This window comes from Trematomus bernacchii, unplaced genomic scaffold (genome assembly GCF_902827165.1).
Source record: "Trematomus bernacchii unplaced genomic scaffold, fTreBer1.1, whole genome shotgun sequence".
NCBI lineage: Eukaryota > Metazoa > Chordata > Actinopteri > Perciformes > Nototheniidae > Trematomus > Trematomus bernacchii.
Genome location: NW_022987720.1, coordinates 8,383,709 through 8,404,959, shown reverse-complemented (window position 1 = coordinate 8,404,959; position 21,251 = coordinate 8,383,709). Strand labels below are relative to the sequence as shown.

The 21,251-nt window shown below is 39.7% G+C and overlaps 2 protein-coding genes and 1 non-coding gene across 3 annotated transcripts in view; 2 read left to right on the top strand and 1 right to left on the bottom strand.

Annotated features, from left to right (window-relative positions):
* Positions 1 to 1,442: 1,442 nt before the first annotated feature.
* Positions 1,443 to 6,732, top strand: LOC117492258 (pentraxin fusion protein-like). Its single transcript, XM_034142409.1, has 4 exons — positions 1,443 to 1,557; positions 1,684 to 1,750; positions 2,303 to 2,513; positions 6,107 to 6,732. Exons 2-4 carry the CDS (start codon positions 1,699 to 1,701, stop codon positions 6,507 to 6,509), a joined length of 666 nt encoding a protein of 221 aa, XP_033998300.1. The 5' UTR covers positions 1,443 to 1,557; positions 1,684 to 1,698; the 3' UTR covers positions 6,510 to 6,732.
* Positions 6,733 to 7,271: 539 nt separating this feature from the next.
* trnat-cgu lies at positions 7,272 to 7,343 on the bottom strand. Its single transcript has one exon. It is a non-coding gene; the product is annotated as a tRNA-Thr (tRNA).
* A 6,596-nt stretch (positions 7,344 to 13,939) lies between these two features.
* The window catches only part of LOC117492283 (polycomb protein suz12-B-like), a 14,278-nt gene continuing 6,966 nt past the window's right edge, over positions 13,940 to 21,251 (top strand). Inside the window, exons 1-7 of the mRNA XM_034142444.1 lie at positions 13,940 to 14,619; positions 15,362 to 15,408; positions 15,523 to 15,587; positions 19,564 to 19,632; positions 20,032 to 20,081; positions 20,186 to 20,271; positions 20,350 to 20,596. Of these exons, the coding sequence (XP_033998335.1) occupies positions 14,442 to 14,619; positions 15,362 to 15,408; positions 15,523 to 15,587; positions 19,564 to 19,632; positions 20,032 to 20,081; positions 20,186 to 20,271; positions 20,350 to 20,596 (742 nt within the window). The 5' untranslated portion in view covers positions 13,940 to 14,441. The remainder of the gene's footprint in view (positions 14,620 to 15,361; positions 15,409 to 15,522; positions 15,588 to 19,563; positions 19,633 to 20,031; positions 20,082 to 20,185; positions 20,272 to 20,349; positions 20,597 to 21,251) is intronic.

Below are 21,251 nucleotides of genomic sequence, written 5' to 3'. Positions count from 1 at the left end.
TCATGGCAGGAGAATGTCTGCAGTCACACACACGGAATACTCATACAGTATACTCCGGTTTACCGTACATTGTGACCGTACATATACTGCATGTAGCTAACGAGGCTAGCTGTATGCTAGCGCAAAACAATGTATTCATGCAAGTTACATTGTATGGTAGCAGAATACCCGTATACGATTGCAATTATAAACACGTTATTGCTAGCCTAATATGAACCACTAGCTTTTGTTCATAGTAGTTTTATTACACTGCATTATAGTTGCCTTTCCTCCAAGCTAACGTTCATATCGTGTTAGCTACCAAGGTAAACAAAGCTAGGTTAGCATATTAGCAGGCAAGCTGTTCATTACACAACTACTACTAACGAATCTAAAACAACTAAGTTTCTCTAATATTTTGTGATGTGCATTTGATTTCGTCCAGCCAGATCCTGGCGGACAATCCATGACGGGGAAGGGATTCTACTACTACTGAGGCCTCGTGCTAAAAGGCACGGCACCGCACCGGCTGTGCGCAGGCAAGAGGAGGAGGAATGGATGATATACCGTGTATATATGTATATTTATGTTCATTTTGTACATTTCTAAAAATAAAGTTTAATGGAAATACTTAGTAGGCCTATCCTTTCTACCCTGAATTCATATATAGCAAACCATGATTTGATTTCTCATCAAACAGTAGTAGTTTATAACGGGTAAAAATAACTTACTCTTTGTTATGAGAGTAGCTCGTAGGCCACAACGGAAAGACAAGGAGACATACACGAGTTTACAAAACCACGGCACATTTATTGTGGTAAATGCAAAGATAGGTGGTTGAGAGGATCGCAGAGTTAGTCTTCCTGCAGCCACTTTGGAGAGAGACTGGGGCCGTAGTGTCCGGAGGTGTCCGTGATCACGCTGATTACCCTCTTCAGCTCCACCCCATCGTAAGACAAAGGCCCTGGGGCCGTCACACTCTTCTATAACAACAGTTAAAAATATATATGTATATAAAATATACCGCTGTACCGACGCCATGATAAGACTGATGTTACGCTGAGAGCAGCCGGGAAAAGCACTGACATGGGCGCAGCCTCTCTGGTGGTTGACTAATCAGAACGAGTGGCCGAGCTGACCAATCGGAGCACACTAGGCTCACAGGGAGGGGGGGGGCAAGAGCTCCAACGAGTCGTTTAGTGGAGAAAGTGAATACTGCTGAATACACATGCTTGACAGAGATGCTGTATGCGAAACCAATGTGAGTTTGGAAAATTGCACAGTATAAATCTATTTTAGTATACCTCAACAATGTAATTATGATCAGTGGAAATGGCCATGACATGGGCCCTTTAAGGCCAGCCAGTTGCATGTTTCTCCCGTGACGCCCCATTTTGCAATACCTGGACTATTTGCCTATTGATCCGTTTGTCCTCACTCATACAATATAATCTTGCCCAACATTTTTTTAATCTCAGGCTCAAATTCAATACATAACAAGGCGGAGGGTTCAGGGAGTCACTACATAAAGGCCCCAATTGTCAGATTTTCTGCAGCTGCACCTGAGAAAGCTACACAGTAAGTACACACCTTCCTTATATTTTTACATCTTTATATAACCTTTTTTTATGCATGAAAACACTGTGATTTAAGATTGAATGTTGTATGGATGAGTAGAAGAGTACATTGTCAAAATGTTTGCAGGTTTGCTCAGACAAAATGAGACTTTCAGTTGTCCTGTTCCTCGTTGCCAGCTCTGCTGGGTTGGCAGGTAATTATATACCCTGTCCTCCTGTCTTTTTGTTCATATCTGTGCATGTATAAAAGTATATATTAAATAGCTTAAAGTTCACTTAGTTAAGACTTATTTTTATTCAATTTCAGCCAATTTACCATTATCTATTTTGATTCCTATTCATAGCCTTACAGCTCTTACCCTTATATTTCAAATAAACTGTACATTACAGTATTTGTCATATTTTTTGTATATTTATTTTTTCCTTTAATTCTTTTTTAAATATACTTATTTTCCATTTTTATTCTTTGTTTATGAAAACTTACTTGCCAAAAAACCTGGATTCTGTATAAACTGCACAGCTATTCTATATTATATTAAGATAAACTGTAAATATTTTTTCGTGGTAATTTGGATATTATTTGTATATCTTTTTTTTCAAATTAGCTCTTATTTTTCCATTTAAATTTCTCCTACTGTGTTTTTCCATGCACCATTTTACACCAAATCAAATTCCTTGTAAGTGATAACCTGATTTTAAATTATTTGATATCATCCAAAACGTCTTTTTAAGTAACTGTCCCTCAGGGAGTGTGTTTTTAAAGACCTTGGTGTTCCCTGATGAGTCGGACAGCAGTTATGTGGAGATGGTCCCCCAGAAGCCCCTGAACCTCGCGGCGTTCACCCTGTGCATGCGAGTGGCCACAGAGCTGCCCAATATGGAGCGTGAGATCATCCTGTTTGCATACCGGACTCAAGACTTTGACGAGCTGAATGTGTGGCAAGAGCTGGACGGCAGGTACACACAACATGCTTATATTGACTCTAACATAAGAACATATTCAGTGATCATTGTTTTAGATTCTTGTTTTACATTTCACCATTTGCATGCCAAAATATCCCTCATATTCAAACTGATTCTTGTAACAATTCTTCTTCTATCACTAACATTACCAGAAGTCCTTGTTTTGAAAGTCACAAGGTTTTGCACTCAAGTCCTAAAATTTGAGTCTTAAGTCCCAAACTAGGGTGGCCGATAGATGCAAACTCGCTCAAAACATTTCCATTAGGAGAAACGCACTGCAGCTTCAGAAACGATGCAAATATAAAAACACAAATGACCAACTTCACAATACATGCGCAGCGTTTACTAAAATATGCATAAACTAAAAGCTGCAAATACAAAACCCTGCAATAAAGATGAAAACACAACGGAAACAGGGACAATAGGCGCTTTCACACCGGAGTACTTTTCCCTGGAGTAGTTCCGATAGTTCCTGGGATTTTGCATTCACACCAAAAAGATCTGGAACTAGAACTTTTTTTGCGAACCTTTTCACCCCTTTTTAGTCCCTGCTAGAGAGCAGGGACTTTCCTGGGGAGAAAAAGGTTCCAATTTCTGATTGGCTGGGCGAATTGCAAACCACGCCCCGTAAAACTCTGAAAGGTTTTTGTGAAGCCGCCATTTTATTTGCTTGCATTAGCATTATTAGCATTAGCCCAGCGCACCAACGGAGAGAGACTTAGGCCCAATCCCAAACCACGCCCTACACCCTACCCCTACACACTCCCCCTCCGTGACGGAGTGAACTCCGTGGAGTGACACTCGCAGCTCAACGAGGCTCCCTCCTGTCAGATGGAGAGAGTAAATACAGCGGCAAGCTTTGGGACAAACTCCCCTCTCTCCGGCAGAAACAGGAAATGCCGTAAATATTTACAGACTGTTGCAAAAACTAAGAAGCTTATAAACATCAGGTTTAAAACTAAAAGAGCTTTACAAAAAAGTAACACAATTAAAGATGTTATTTTAGTTATTCATTAAAAAAAATTGTTTAAGAGATGCTGATTTGAAACCGTTGTTACATACAGTTACGGCATTTCCTGTTTCTGCCGGAGAGAGGGGACTTCGTCCCAAAGCTTGCCGCTGTATGTACGGCCCGTCAACACGGCGGCGTGCGTTGAAGCTTCAACGCTTCTGCCCATTCACTTTGAATGGGGTGACGTCACGTTTCGCCGAACTGCATTGTGGGAGCGAAGCATAGATTTGCTCGCGTTGCTCGCGACGAAAGTTGAGCAATGTTCAACTTTTGAAGCTTCGGCGGAAGCGTCAGCCAATCAAATCATATGCCAGTACAAGCTCTAGCCAATCAAACCGCGTGCTTGTGTGTCCGGGGCGGGAGATTCATGTGATTGGTTGTTGGTCGAGTTTCAGCCCCCCCCGCCGGCAAGCGACAACGAACGCCGCCGTGTGGACAGGCCGTTACTCCCTCCATCTGACAGGAGGGAGCCTCGTTGAGCTGCGAGTGTCACTCCATGGAGTTCACTCCGTCACGGAGGGGTAGTGTGTAGGGGTAGCGTGTAGGGCGTGGTTTGGGATTGGGCCTTAGTTCCCAGTACTTAGTTCATCGGAACTCTTTAGTTCCCGGAAGTAAAGAGCAGATCGCGTTCACACCTGAATGAGTCCCTGAGGGAGGATTAGGCAAATGAAGCAAGCCCCCAGGAAGTGCGCCGGACTCTGATGAAAATATTCGTTGTGTCCAAACGGCGGTACTACAATTTCCGTATCAGTCCGTGACGTCACTGGGCCCAGACATACTTTTTCCCATAGACTAACATTGGGAAAGAGACGTCTGTAAATCAGCGGATAATTTTTTTTCAACTAATTAAACTACCCAGTATGAACTATTTTATAGCCCTTATTAGAATCATTAGGTTCTTAAAGATGTAAAATGCACTAAAAGCTGAATCTAGATTTATTTTCTGTCTCCATTCATTCTACTGAGCCGAGAGTGGGAGCTCGGGGGGCGGGGCTTAAGGGGCGCATGCTCTGTGAGCGCACATACGGGTTCTTCTGCTCTGACAGCTAGGCATGATGGGTAATCTGTGACGTTTCGCTCTCTCAAAAGTTGGGCCATTTGTCCTCATGCGCCAATGAGCAGCTCTCATAGGAAAGAACGAGACCCCGCCTCCGACGCTGTATCCAGTTCTTATTATACATGAAATGAAGCCGCTGACGTCACTTCTTCTTCTTCTGCTTTGGGTTTACTGGCAGGCCGCAAACAACTTCACGGTGTATACTGCCACCCGAAGTCCCCGGCCGGAAGTCCCCGGAGTAGAAGCTGCTGGGAGTCCCAGCAGCTTCTACTGAAGCCTTCCGAGTAAATCGCCAGAACGCCGACACCTCCTCATCACTCCACCACTCCCATGTTTTTTTTTGTGTTGCCATAAATTAGTCTCTCTCCGTTGGTGCGCTGGGCTAATGCTAATGCTAATAATGCTAATGCCAGCAAATACAATGACGGCTTCACAAAACCTTTCCGAGTTTTACGGGGCGTGGTTTGCAATTCGCCCAGCCAATCAGAAATGGGAACCTTTTTCTCCCAGGAAAGTACCTGCTCTCTAGCAGGGACTAAAAAGGGGAGAAAAATTTCGCAACAAAAAGTTCTAGTTCCAGATCCTTTTGGTGTGAACCAAGCGTCAAACTCTGGGGCAGAGCCGGGAGGCCAATAAGGAAGTGCCACAAACTGCAGTTCATCTATTGGTCGATAGGCGATGACTGCAGAAAGGATCAATTTCCATAGACCCCCATGTTAAAATGCCCAACTTTATAGCAGAAATAAACGTGTTTCTGCCCCTGGAAGCAATACAAATTATTCGGGATATAGTTAGATTCCACCTTCATGATTATGAATTGGTGAGTGAATTGTTTTATAACGCGACCCTTTTATTTATATTAGGTCTTAAAGTGTTTGCATAAATTAGGGCGTGGTCACTTTGATGGACAGGTACGTGCCTCACTGTCAGCTAACAGCAACTTGTCCACTCTGCTAGGCTACAACGTTAGCTAGTTGTAGTTACTGTACTTGATATAGCCTATATATATATATATATATATATACAGTTTAGTGTATGATTCAGCCTTGGGTAAGACTTTTATAGTCTATGGCTATGACGCCCATAATGCTAAACGGGAGCAAATGTTAAAAGGGGACCCAATTAACCAAGTGGTGGCCGCCGGCATCCCGGCGGCGGAGTTCAGCGTTATAACTGGAGATCAAGGAATGCAGCGAAACGCGGACTTGGTTCGCCTGCAGCCCGCTGTAGTATTACCTAAAGAAATTATGTTGAACAAGGCTTATTAAGCTGAACATTGCCACAATTGTTCTGCTATGTATCGGCAGCCTACTTATTTTATTTAATCAACGTGTGAATGACAAGCATTAAGAATAACAAAAAATAGCTAATTCTCTTGCAGATTGTCTCGTTTGATTATGAATGTAACGTTTATATAGTGGAACTACACTGTTTTATCAAAACCAAAATGCCACGCAGTAACTTGGTATGCATGTATTTCAGCAGGAACTCTGATTAATTGTATATCTGTGTGTTTAGATACTCCTTCTACCTGAGTGGAGATGGCGTTATGTTCAAGGCCCCTAAGCTTGGGCCCACTGAGACCCACATTTGTGTCACCTGGGATTCCAGTTCAGGAGCGGCTGCCATCTTCATGGATGGGAGGAAAAGCGTGACCAAAATTTACAGGAGGGGTCACAGGATCCGCTCCGAAGGCAAGGTTATCATCGGGCAAGATCCGGATAACTACCTGGGGAGTTTTGACGCCAAACAGAGTTTTGTTGGGTCGATCAGTGATGTTAATATGTGGGACTCTGTCCTCTCAGACAGCACCATCCAAGACATGAATTCAGGGAAGAGAGTACCAAGAGGAAATGTCTTTGACTGGGAATCCGTTGAGCTTAAAGTTAAAGGAGGGGCGGAGGTTGTTAATAGTGAGTGAGTGATTAGCTAAAATGCTCACACACAACATGCTGGAATCTTTTTTAAATGTCATAATATTAACTAATGCAATGTAACTTTGCACACCCACATTAACTGTATGATATATTTGTTGATTAAAAAGCAGGTCTGTGCACTGATGTGATAAAGATGTACACAAATTGTTTTACCGTAAATGAAAGGTATAATTTGTAACATTCTGCATTAAAATGTCCAAAAAAAAGGCTTATGTTAAATTTGTTATGACTTGTGCACTTGCATTTTGCCAAAAGTTAGAAATCTTCATTGTAAGTGAGGAAACGACCCTTTTTATTAGGATGTCTCATTTAACTGTCATTTTAGTCCGGATTTTAGTCATGAAGGTGTGATGTTTGAATCTGCAGTTATCAGATCAGCAAGGTGAGCGTTCCAGTGCCTTGTAAAAAAATCATATTTAGACCTATAAGTGTTGTTTTAGCGCCTTCTTGTGTACTTTGAAGATATCTTTCACAAGGGGAGAGAATTTGTATGTAGAAATTGCATTCAGTCACAATCCAAAATACTTGTTGGGCTTATTTATTAATAACTTGTACAATTAATCATATACATGTGTTTGTACAATTATGTGACCTTTGCATTATTGATTGAAGTTGCAGTTAGTTGCAGAAGTTGCAGTTAGTTGACATCAATCTATTTAATATCTACAATTATATGCCTCGGTATCTTCAGTTAAAGATGTATGCGAAAAAGAAGTAGAGCTGGTTTAACACGTTTAACACGGGTCAGGCACGGACGGGGATCGAACCCGCGATCTTCGGTTTACGAGACCGACGCCTTACCACTTGGCCACCGCGCCTGGCAGTGTGAACGGGCCACATTATGAGGATTTAAACACACATATATATTGGAGATGAAGCATGAAGCGTACCAACCTCCATTTTATACATTCGTTCAAGATACTTTGATATTCTCAACGGCAAACGGGCTAATCGCGCTTTAAATATTAACAAGAAAAAATCCTAATCTTTCAAAATAGAATTTCCAATGTGTTATGAAAATAGGCTAAACACAATATACCAAAAGGTTCCATTCAGTAAACGTTTGGAAAAGGTTGGCTTCGCATCGTAGCCTACACCTTGTGGAGAGCTAATGACATGTGAGCCCATTGAAACATTACCACACCTTGACAGATTCCTTGTATTTAGCCGAATGTCCCAGCAGATGGCCCTTGAAAAAGAATTGGTCATAATGTTTTATTAAGAACATTTGGACGGTTAGCAAAGACATGCAAATTAAGTCGTAGTGAAGTTTGGCGTGCCTTACTCGCCATACATAAGAGAAGGGGGAAACGTGATCGAGAACACACCCGGAAGTACCTAAGGATAGGATTTCAATATTTCCATGGAACATGTAACAACAGATGTCTTACGATGATGTGAAAGCCCCATGTTGATGCATGTGCCTGTGCGACGATTGTTCGATACATCCACATTTACAAGTAGCTCATGCTGTGAGTAACATGACGTAATAAAATCAGTGCTAGTTTGGTAAGAACTTATCTTGGCTAAAGGGTTAGCTTGCTAGCAGAGGATGAGTTCAATAACGTTACTGGGGTAATTCCTGTCAAATATATCGCATTCACATGCATATTCAACTAGTACATGTGTTGCAATAGTGTGCAGTTACATTGTTGGTGTTACTGTATTTTAGTTTTACATATTTAACAGCATTCCAGGAAGTCGTTTTACGCATGCCAAATTGTATTTACAAAATGTCGAATTTAATAAACCCGTGATGATAGACGAGCTCATGTGTTATTGAAAGTATAAATCAAGACTTCTTACACATTATGGTTACACATTATTCAATTCGGCACATCAAATATATCACTATATAAAGTGTACACTTGATATTGACGTTAAGTTTATGGGCCTACTGGTATTATGCTATCGTTTGACTGCATTTTGGCTGCTGAGATGAGTAATTCCAATCAATAACAACAGGTGGTTGGATTTTACATAAATATAATTATTTTACATGTGTTTTTTATGTATTTTATTCCTTAGCATAATACTTTTCAAAACTGAACATTGTGAACGTTAACAATATCTCCCAGTCCTCTGCTATGTAAAGAAGGGGGAAATTGCCTAATTCAATGTCTCTTAAGAAGAGTACACTGTTGTCACCTTTGAAATATTACTTTCGTTAAGCATGACTTAATTAAATGTTGCCATATTACTAAAAGTGTATACTTGTCCAATGTCACTGACAGTGTGGATTTGCCCACAAAGAAAATCTGGCAAAAAATGAAAGTGTGGAATTTACGGTTTAATTCTAATGTTTAAGTTGTTTGCCTCTCTACATTCAGACATTCAGGAACAAATAAAAAAGCAACGTGGTAGTTATAACGATGATTTTAAAACAAGGACATATAGGTAACAATAACGTTTTTTACAAACAAATTAAAGGAGAAATACCTTTTAAATGAAATCTTGGGATGGATATTTTTACCTAGCCATTTTAATAAAATATTTTAATCTTTTATCTAGCCTATTTAAATGTGCTATGTTAATATATTGTTGTAATTGTATTGTATTGTATTGTAAGCACCTTGTATTGCAACTTTGCATGAAAGGCATTATATAAATAGATAATACAGCTTATTTTTTAGGTTTAGAAGGCGATAAGTTACTGGGGGATAAAGAAATAAAAAGTAATAGCTAGATTTGCTTGATTGGAGAAGGTTTGAATGGATTTTATGCATTTTCCTCATTGTGGGTTTGGTTTAGTATTGGTAATTCCATTTCAAAATGTTGGCATTGACGTTTAAAACTACCATTGCTTGTTGTCAAGTCTAAATCTCGGTTTGTCTTTTGTTGCAGCCTCTGACAGAGCGCTCCTGATCGCTGCAGCTGAGCCTCCCTGTCTGCTTCAACATGCCGCTGGTGTTGGACGCAGTGTGGGCGCTGTGGAGCATCGGAGCTGGCATCTATGACTACTTCCACACCAGTGCCATGGAGGAGAGGATCCACACGCTGGAAAACGTCCTCTCTATCCACCAGTTTTTGATCGCAGGCCTGTCGGCAGGGCTCCTCCTGCTCATTACCTACATATTCTGGAGAAAACACTAAAACCTCTCCCACTAAGCTCCCACGTCTTGATTTGTCGCAGGATATCAGGCATTAACCATGCTATCCCGATGCTGACAGTTTGGTTTATGTGGCTGTTCTCACTTGAAGATCGAGCCCAAATGAAGTCAGGAGCACTGATGGGAAACTAAAATGCGCGGAAAAGCTTGATAAGGACCTTATAAACATGTTCATTACCCATCACTTTGTGGGCCTTGGGGTGTCAGCTTCTCCCTTGTTTTTGAATGTTAAACTGGCCTAGGTAAAACTAATGCAAAATCATCACTAGGCTAATTTGCACTTTGACTTTTTTTGCCATGCTTGAAGGACATCAGTCTTGAGAAAAACTCTCTGAAATGACTAATTTAAAGGTCCCATGTCATGCTTTTCCGGTTATTACTCGTCCCCTTTTGTGTTATAAAGGTTTTTCTGCATGTAAACGGTCTGCAAAGTCACAAACCCTCAAAGTACACCCTGTAGCAAGTAAAACTCTAACACAGAAAATACCTGTCTCTGCTGCCCCAGAACGCTTCGTTGGAGATTTCTCTTTTTCCAGTGTTTTCTTCCTGGGTACAGTGACGTGCCCATACCCAAATGGACCCATTGGTCCAAATAGACCAATCCCTGGAGCCGTTACGTTACGTCCGCGGAGCCGTTACGTTAAGTCCGTGGATTGGTCCAAAAGGACCAATCCGCTGACTTCCTCACACACACACACACTCAATCTTTTCTCAGCTGCAGCTCCGCCGATTTCTCCTCCGAGACGGCGGGACGCGGCGAGGCTGTGAGTCGGTGTGTGAGCACACACACAAACTCCCAGCCAGGCTGCGGGTGTGTGTGTGTTCAGGCTGGGTTTAGCTGTATCTCGCTGTCTCAAAGACGGCCACTGGGCTCATAGGGAGGGGGAGGCAGGAGCTCCAACAAGTCGTTTAGGACAGAGAGTGAATACACATACTATACAGAGATGCTGTATGAGAAACCAATGTGATTTTGGACAATTGCACAATGTATATCTATTTTAGTATACCTCAACAATGGAATTGTGATCAGTAAAAAATGGCCATGACATGGGACCTTTAACAGAATACTTTACCCTCAAATTGGTATTTGAATATCAATTACTCACCCTGTGTTACTAGAGCTGAAAATGAAAATTGTCACAAAATTGAAATATGGTTTACTGCAATACCATAATTGTTTTGTAATATTGCAACAGAGATGCTCTTACATAATTGAATTTTACAGACTTAAGAATATGTCTTTGTTGGGAACAGGTCACACCATAATCTTTTTTATATATGTTTTAAAATCAAAATGACAATAATAATGTAAGGCTTATTACTCCCTTCAATTAAGCTATTATCAGAATTATAATATCAGTCAAAATAACTGCAATTGACTTTTTTCCAAACATGATCTGAACTGAACAGCATCGAAACTAAATGAAAAGAAGAAAAAAACACGACACGTGAAATATTTCTTTGAACATCTTCCAAAGGTGTGATGTGGTGCAAAGACGTTTTGCCAGTGGAGACCATTTTAAAAATGACCTTTGGATTTGTTACAGATGTTAAATGTGACTGTGGTTGCTACCAAGTTTTTTTTTAAAAACCTGTTATCACAAGATCACAATGTAATACTTATAAAATCAACTCTATCCTCAAAAACAAGTCACTATTTCTTATCTGTTTTTTTGTAGGGATTATTAATTTATCTTTATCTTGAGATAGTATTGCTCATATACTGTCTGTCTGTGTATTTAAGCCTAGTATAAAGAGATATTAAGACTTTTCAATTAAGTTGTGATCTTGAGGCAGCAGGGTTGAAAATAAAGGCTATACTTTTTTAATTTGGTTTCAGGTCATGATTTTTGCACAACACTATCCTGGTTTGAGGTAAAAGACCTGGAATAACAGGATGAGCACAAGATAACACAGTTAAGAAGGTCAAACACTGGTGTAATACTTAATCTATTGTTGATTTTGCTAAACTGAGGAGAAGGGATTTAAGATGAAGGTTAGTCTATTTATTTTTGGGATGTTTAATGGCAACATTAACATTTTCACCACAACTGTTACCTGTCCGAGTTTTGTGTATCGTGCTTTTGTGTTTTAAATGATTTAATCCAGTGTTGTTGACTTTAACTACCTGCTTCCGGGGTTCAGTGTACTGTATGTACTACTGTATGTTACTCTGACAAACTGCTACGATGGCTACTTTTAAAGGGAATATGTTTGACTAATAAATCATAACTTAAGTCCAAACTTTGTGATTCAATTCTGCCTTTTTGCTTCCTGTCATGAGAGTTTTTGTGTGAAATACATGATCCTGCCTTTCTTAATATGAGTATTTTTTACTGGTAAATACATATATGTTTTTTAATCTGCTTCCATCTTGATCCTTTTGTATCAATAGGCTATGTTAAATAGGGAGGCTGTGGCGCAGTGGACTAGTGCGTTGGTGTTCGGATCAGGGGAGCACATGTTCAAACCCCACTGCAGTCAGCATGTCGTTGTGTCCCTGGGCAAGACACTTCACCCCAAATTGCTCCTGTGGGGATTGTCCACATTATTGAGTATGTAAGTCGCTTTGGATAAAAGCGTCTAACAAGTAACATGTAATGTACTGACATGTATAAAAGGTATGTATGAAGCATGAGAAGGCCTTGAAAAGTGACATCTCGGAATGTCTAATACATTTTAAAGATACCTTTGACAGCAGACTTTCTACAATTTTTACTGAAATTATCTTACTTTGAAAGTTGTGCTGTACACAAAATAGATCACTGTTTTTCTTTTTGCAGTCCATCACAAACATAAACTAAACACACACTCCAAAAGACACTCAATAAGAAAAAATTGAAAAAAATTGGAAAAAAAGAACCTTGCAATATGGGATTCATGTAAATGTGGGTGTTAGTTTATTCCATTTTTATGACATGTTATACTGTGTATACTATGTTATGACAATTTTTATGGCAGACTACCAGTGGTGTAAAGTAACATTACATTTACTCGAGTACTTTTGAGGGATAAGTTCAATTTTGAGGGGGTGTTTCATACGTGAGTATTTCAATTTCTTGATACTTTCACTTCTACTCCACTAAAATTCAGAGGTAAATAGTGTACTTTTACTCCTCTACATTTATGTAATACCTTAAGTTACTTTGCACATTTGGATTAATGATGTGAAATATAATCAACTCACTCTTAATCAGACTTTAGTTACACCTGGAGTATACAAAGTCCTTAAAACTAGCTGCACCTTTAGATTCAAGATTCAAGGCTTTTATTGTCATGTGTGCATAGCTACAGTTATGACAATGAAATGCTTGGTCACAGGCTCCTCCAACAGTGCAACACAATAAAACGGATAAAATAGTGCAAGTAAATAAAATATAATATAATACAAATAGTGCAGAATAGTCTATACAAGTGATTGGAATATTGATATATATAAGTTGCAAACAGATGAATGTTATGGATGTTCTTTCAAAAGTTCAGGTGTTTAGCAGTCTAATGGCCTGTGGGATGAAACTGTCCCTGGTGGTTTTAGTCCGGACGCTTTACCAGCTTTGATAACATTTTAATGTATCAATAAATATAATCAAAACATAAGTATATGTTGATGCCGATACTGTAGTACTTTTACTTGAGTAACATTTTGAATGCAGGACTTTTACTTCACAATCATATGGCATGTTTAGAGACATTTTTACTACAACGTTTTATGGCATACCTTTTTACATACTATGACTTTTGCGACCTTTTTATGACAAATATACTATAATGTACTTTTATTTTCAATGGCATGGTATAGTAGTACTTTTGTTATGACAGAATGAGCAAATAGAGGAGCCTACTAGGTATATTTATTTAAGTTTCTTGTCTGTCCTTATTTAGAGCTGTGTTACCCCACACATCCATGGGCTCACCATGCTACAGGCGGCAAATGTGCCTCAGCCCCAGACAACCAATGAAATCTCCAGATTTAACAAACAAGTACCGTGATTGGATTGGGGTAGTAGAAGGCGGGATCTTTCAACAGAGCTTCACCCTACATTTAACAAGTCGGCGAACCTGAAAAAAACGGAACTCTGACTCTACCTTCAAAATAAACTTTTGAATTGATCAAGATTACCTTTTTTTACATAACATGTGTTTATTGGGGAACGTCTTTCCATTGATATGTATTTACATGTTAACATTCACATCAGTGTTGTATACAAAACATAGTGAAACATGTTTTTATAATGTTATACTATAAATAACGTTTATTTTGAAAGTCCTGACCGGATAAGTTCTTTATGACTTTTTTGTTGCTTTCCAGTTACCGCTAACCGAACTTGCCAACCGGCGCTCGGCGAGATTTGATGGGGATTTTGTCGAAATTATGGCATCGAAAACTCTGAAAACGTGTGCCTTTTTTGTGTTTAGCCAGCTGTCGTTTGGCAGCAGATTCCGAGTTGTGGATGTGTGAAATCACAGTACCGGACAATGCTAACCAGTTAGCCCGGAGTCGATGCTAATTGGCTAAGGAAGTTAGCCGGTTAGCTTGCCAGAGGCTGGATTTCTTGTTTGGCGCATTTCAAGCCTGTTCGCCGACCACTTAACTATTTAACCTGTGCCGAAAATACAGCATTTGTTTGTAGCTGTCAAATACAAAAGACTTGAATTTTCACTATCGGCTTTTTAAAATGAAGTGTTTCGCTTAAGCGGCTGTTTTACCGCAAACGCTGCTCTTTTGTTTTGACAAAGGAAGAGGACCCGAGTTTCTTTTTTTAACACCAGTTCACATCTGGTTGGACAGTTGCCTTTCGTTTGGCAATGGCTCCACAGAAGCAGAGCTCCTCAGGTGGAAGTCACTCTGGGGGCTTTGGTTCTGGAGGAAAAGCCAACGGGTCCTGCCACCAGTCCACCTCCTCCTCCTCCATGGCTGTAGCCAAGAAGCCCAGCATGCAACACATTCAAGCCGACCACGAGTTGTTCCTGCAGGCCTTCGAGAGTGAGTTGCTGCTGTTTTAAATATATCATTGGAGTTGTATGTAAGGTCGCAGGAAGCTTTACAGGAAACCGGGTAAATGCTCCATTGTTGAAGGAGCAGATCATTGTACTACAGACTTTAAACTATCATCGTGATTTAAGCTTGGTCGTTTTTCCAGTTTACTTTTATTTACCAGAAGTGGAAAAAGTATTCAGATCTTAACTTAATTCATAGCTCCAATTACCATGCTGTGAAAATACTCAAATACAAGTCAAATACATGCATTCAAAGACTTAACTTAATTAAAACAATGCAAATATTATTATCTTAATGTACTTCAAAGTACTTATTGTTTAGTACAATGTTTCCCGTCAGTGTTTTACTTTTAGAAGTATATTTTGTATTGGTTAATTTTACTTTGGGTCTATGGTTGTTAAGGATGCATTATTTGAACAACTTTTAACTTCTAGTATTTTTCAAATACTTACAATGTAAATAAACAAAGTTACCTGACAACAAATTATATCTTATTTTGAATGTCAGCAAAAAATAAAACGACATAAAGAAAAACTGTCAGATCCTCTTGAAATGTAGAATATTTCTTTCTTGATACATGACTTGGATGATTGAGTTTATTAACAAAGTTAGATTTTATCACTAAATGTACCGAGCTTGACACATGTTAAGATTTTAAAACACTTGCATAAAAGGCTGAACACTTCATAAAGTAATGTGCTGATGATGTCATCATATTTATTTGCAGAACCAACCCAAATCTACAGGTTCCTTCGCACCAGGAACTTGATCGCTGTGAGTCTTGCCTTTCCTTGACCAAGTCACATGACTGACTTGACCTTTTAAGATCAGAGGAAATGTTCCTGTACCTTCAATTCATGTGTTTTATCTCTCTCTGCTACATTTCAGCCGATATTTTTGCACAGGACCCTCACCTACATGTCCCACAGAAACTCAAGGAATAACGTTAAAAGGTAAAAATCCAGTATTTCTAATGCATTAAATCAAGATTTCCCATGAAGAGTATTATTAGAAAATGTTACGGCTCAACAGATCAGGTGTTTTTTATTTTGGTTGCTTCTTGTATCGTTGCTTCTGTCTCATTTTTCTTTCATGGCTTTATGTTAAACCTGAAACTGACTCTTGAAAAGCAGGTCAAATGTTATCTTAAGATAAAGTTAACCGGCGTGTGTGCTGCAGTAGGAGGGGGCTTAAAGCTAGGAGAGAGGTTTTCAGTTAGGCTGCTTTGCATACAGACGCTGCACATAAAATAGATTCTCCTGATACACATGGGGCTGCTTGTGGTCCAGGAGAGTTAAAATACAGCCATGTCGGTGTTTACACACGGATGTTGTGTTAAAGGAATACAGGTTTTTGTATTCTTTGTTGAAAAGCTTGGGTTGCATAGTTTTGTAAAAGAAAGTTGTGAAAACTAGCCATTGTATCAGCTGCTATTCATGTAACACCAAGTAGCAGCAAGTTGAATATTGGTTGATAATCAGTTTTTCCTTAGCTACCAAACTGTCTCTGTCTAGCCATTTATATTCATATTTTTGTCAGTTAGATGCTTTTTTGCAATTTGTCCTTTACAGCTGTTTGGGTTGACTTGAAATATGTATGAATTGTATTTTTGGGGGGATTTTTCTGACAAAGGTTTGACACTGGTATCAAAAGACTGTCAATGACACCCTGCTGTGCTTCATGTCATTGGTGATACTGGTTAAACAGCATTTGTTTATGCAGGTGTTACATACAAAAATGTATTTGCAAGAACTGCAATGAAAGATTATTTTTCTATCAATTAATCTGCTGATTATTTTCTAGATGAATCAAAAAGCCTCTCTCAGTTTCTCTCAATGTCTTGATTTGTCAATGAAAAAAATCTTAAAATAAACAGAGTAGCAGAAATTCTCCGTAGTTAGCGTGGAAAGCTTTTCTGACATTTTCGTATATATAAAAATCACTTAAACAATAACTTAATTATCAATGTAGTTGAAGTATATTGACTGCAGCACTTAAAACGAGATATTCTATGGATGTAAAACTTTCCATATTATAGCCCAAGTTTTATTAACAAATCCCTTTGCTCCTTTGGTAATAATTTAGTATTTTTTCCTTTTTGAAAAGTTAAGATCTATTCAAGCTTTTAACAAGAGAAAAATGCATACATTTCCTATTTTTAAGAATTACATTTTGGACATTATGTCATCTCTGTCTGAAACCCTTTCAACCTATATCTGTTACCATCTTACTAAAATGTGTGTGTTGCCCTTACTTAGACACACAAGAACCAGAGTGTTCTTCTCTGTCACACCAACTTCTTGTTAGTGCTTGCTTGGGAGTTGGTAGTGGACTAAAAATGGCAGCCGTTAGAAAAACGTTTGTTATTCCTGAATTGAAGTGTACTCAGTGAACCGGGCGACGCGTTTTTCTGCTGCAGCTTGGCTCAGTTTCACTTTCCGCTGCCCTCCTGCATGCTCCAGGCACATGAAGCACTGCTGGTGATGAGAGATGAATACGCTCCACACAGATAACTGACATGCATCCAATTAAGAGAAGCTGTGGATTTTAATAATCAGATTGAACAATGTTAAAAGTCTTTACTTTACTCTACGCTGAATTAAACCGCTTAAATGTTGCAATGCGTTGACACGTTTTCTGTCAGTTTATTAAGACTCTTTGACTTAAACTGTCTTTTTGATGCTCTTTTTTTAAAGTGTTTTTTTTTCCAAAACTGATCCATAGTCTGAATTTAGTCTGAATGTTTTATGCCAAGTAAAGGCTCATAGTACTGCATATCCGGCCGCAATAATTGTTTTCCTTGAGAGTGGAATAATGGTGTTCATGTGACAGTACAGTGTTGCTTATATTTAGTTAATGCATTGGGTTGCTGGAGTTAAAGTTGAGCCATTATTTAGTGCTAAACTCTGTCAAATTAAGATGTGAGGAGGGTTCCAGTGTGATGCAAGACCCTGCAGAACCTCACAGGTGTTTTCAGTTACTTTGGCTCATTAGCCTGCCGCTCAGGTGGAAGTTGGACGGAAGTGGAAAATGATGTGTGGACTAATGGGTACGCTCCAGAATCCCACTGCAGATTGAAGCCAGGTGGGCGAGCTTTTTTAAGCACATGGCGCTTATGCAATTCTACCAAAAGCATCTAAAACAATACTGACAGATAAAGGCAAAACTCAGGGCTTGTTGTGGTCCAAATGGAACATCTTCAGTTGTTTCTCTGTCAACACTTGAAACCTCTTAAACACGTTAACCATCTCAACTACCTGCGGCTGTTTACGATCAGCTAATATTAAGTAAGCATGCTACCTGCACAACATTTAAAGAGGCCCTATTCTGCTCATTTTCAGGTGTATATCAGTATGTAGTGTCTCTACTTTAAAGAGTCCTCTCCTGCTGATGTTCAGGTGTATATCAGTATGTAGTGTCTCTACTTTAAAGCGTCCTCTCCTGCTGATGTTCAGGTGTATATCAGTATGTAGTGTCTCTACTTTAAAGAGTCCTCTCCTGCTGATGTTCAGGTGTATATCAGTATGTAGTGTCTCTACTTTAAAGAGTCCTCTCCTGCTGATGTTCAGGTGTATATCAGTATGTAGTGTCTCTACTTTAAAGAGTCCTCTCCTGCTGATGTTCAGGTGTATATCAGTATGTAGTGTCTCTACTTTAAAGAGTCCTCTCCTGCTGATGTTCAGGTGTATATCAGTATGTAGTGTCTCTACTTTAAAGAGTCCTCTCCTGCTGATGTTCAGGTGTATATCAGTATGTAGTGTCTGTACTTTAAAGAGTCCTTTCCTGCTGATGTTCAGGTGTATATCAGTATGTAGTGTCTCTACTTTAAAGAGTCCTCTCCTCCTGATGTTCAGGTGTATATCAGTATGTAGTGTCTCTACTGGGACATGTCTCCATGCTTTAATGTTCAAAAAGCTCTTTATTTTTCTCATACTGCCTGTGCTGCAGCACCTCTTTTCACCCTCTGTCTGAAACCAGAGCCCAGTCTGCTCTGATTGGTTAGTTGGCCAGCTCTGTTGTGATTGGTCAACTGCTTAGAGATGTCCCGCCACTTATAATGTGTTGGAGCTCTAGCCAATACATAGTGATGTCATAATGTTACGTAACTTAACAAAGGAAACCAATGGAGGTGTTCCATTTACATCAGAATCAGAGACGGGTTTATTGCCAGGTAGGTTCACACGTACGAGGAATTTGACTTGATGTCATGGTGCATACATTAAAATTAAAAAAAGTACACAGACAGCTAACTATATTAAGAACACTGTAATACAAAAAATATATAGTAAGATAGCAATAAAATAAGCAGTAATTTACATCGAAATAGAATGCAATAATCTATAGAATATAAAATATGTGCAGTAAGCAATATTTAAACATTGTGTGCATTCATGTAATGCATAGAGTCTGCGTTGTGGCTGAGGTAAAGTGTCAGTGGGGGGGGGCCGGGCCTTGTTTAAGAGGCCGGTAGCGGAGGGGAAGAAACTGTTCAGGTGGCGAGAGGTTTTGGTCCTGATGGAGCGCAGCCTCCTGCCAGAGGGGAGGGGGGCGAACAGTTTGTGTCCAGGGTGGGAGGGGTCGGCCACTATCTTCCCGCCTCAGGGTCGTGGAGGGATGGCAGATTGCAGCCGATCACCTTCTCTGCAGAGCGGATGACACGCTGCAGCCTGCCCTTACATGCACAGAAACCTATATAACACACTACAGGAAAGGGAAAACCTTAACTTTTATAACGGATAAATGAGCATTAATATAACTGTTCTAGCAGATGATGTTAGTCTGTGGACTGAATCTAAATACAGAATAAATCCATTTGTCTCTGACCTTTCTCTGTGAATCCTCTTCCTGTGTGTAGAGGTGTGTTGTTCTGCCTGTGGCTGACTGTTGGATGGTGTTGTTGCTAACCCCGCTGTTTGTCTGCATGTACAGGAAAAGCTCCAAGGTTGACAATCTGTTGTTCAAAGTGGAAAAGATGAGAGGAGAACAGGAGACTCACAGGTAAACACTCAGCAGAGATTTAATGCTCCTTTTCTTTTTTCCAGGGCAGCAATTCACTATAATCCTCATTATCAATTATACTGCTAACTATTTTCAAGATTATTCAATTCAATGTTTGTTCGAGTAAGTCCATGCCAGTTGAAAGCTTAAGGGGCTTTCAATTTTTTGTGTTGTGACAATACAACACAATGTTTTCAGTTTAATACGTTTACATGTATAAATCATTGTAAAGCTAAAAACAGCATTTTCCCGCCATTTTGCCAAATTAAATTGACTTTGAAACGAGGAATCAGTGTACAAAACATTTGCTGTTTATTTTCTGTGGATTTTTCTGGTAATTTCTGATTATCTGTAAGAATTATAATAAAAAGTTTTATTTTTTTATTTGTTTTCCCCCAGCCTGGCCTCTAATCTGCAGCTCACCTTTACTGGCTTCTTCCACAAAGCTGGTAAGTCTTCTCTTCCCGTACTCCAACCTGTTTTCTTTAGATGTAGTCTTTCCCCTGATTCTGGGTGACTGACAGGAAGTCTTTTCGTCCCGGTGTCTCCTCAGGGAAGTCATCTCAGGACAGTGAGAATGAGCAGAACTCCGTCTCTCTGGAGGTGCTGCTGGTCAAAGTCTGTCACAAGAAGAGGAAGGTGTGTGTTGGTCATCACATGCTCTCAGGGGTCTCTGTAATGCTCTGAAATGTATCTGACATGTGTTCTCCTGTCCAGGATGTGAGCTGCCCGGTGAAGCAGGTCCCGACGGGGAAGAAGCAGGTTCCTCTGAACCCAGACACCAGCGCTGGAGTCTCCCCCAAGCCCGGCTCCGTCCCCTCTTTACTGGTTCCCAGCAGCGAGTTTGAACCCAGCAACTCTCACATGGTCAAGTCCTACTCGCTGCTGTTCAGAGTGTCGAGGCCCGGAGCCCCCCGCACCCAGATCAACGGCCTGGCCAACGGGGAGAACCACCACAGCAGAGGTGAGGACTGACTGTTGATCAAACATGGGTCTTCTTTCTGTCAGTTATAACATCATCATACTAACCAGGCCAATAGACCGGCAGATTGCAAACAAACATCTAGGTAACTCACACTTTTCTGGAAGATAAAAGAAATGTGAAATTGAAAAATGAATACCCAATCATCCAACACATTCATAGACCAAATTAACTTTGGGTTACCTGTTAGCAGAAATATTCAGATGTGTTCATCTAACAGATTGTTCAACTGTATCTGCTCATTTATTAGTAAAGAACAATGACTGAGAAAGTGAATTGTCTTCCAATCTATTGCAGTTCAGTTTTTTCACAGTTTATCTTGGTGAAAATTGAAGACGGATTTAAAAACCCATAGTAATGCGGTACAGTGTCACAAAAACTCATTTAATGATGACACAAATTATTTTTGAAAATGAACTCTGATCATTTTTGAAAATGAACTCTGATCATTTTTGTCATTTAAATCCCTGATTTACACTTCAATCAATATTTGTAGCTGTAAGCTTAGTAATAACTTGGTGAGTAAGGTGTTATTATAACTGATATAATGATATGTGAAACCAAATGATTTCCTTTGAAGATGTGAAATCACCACTGTGATGTTTGTCAGGCTTTTTATTGAATCATGCGTCTGTCT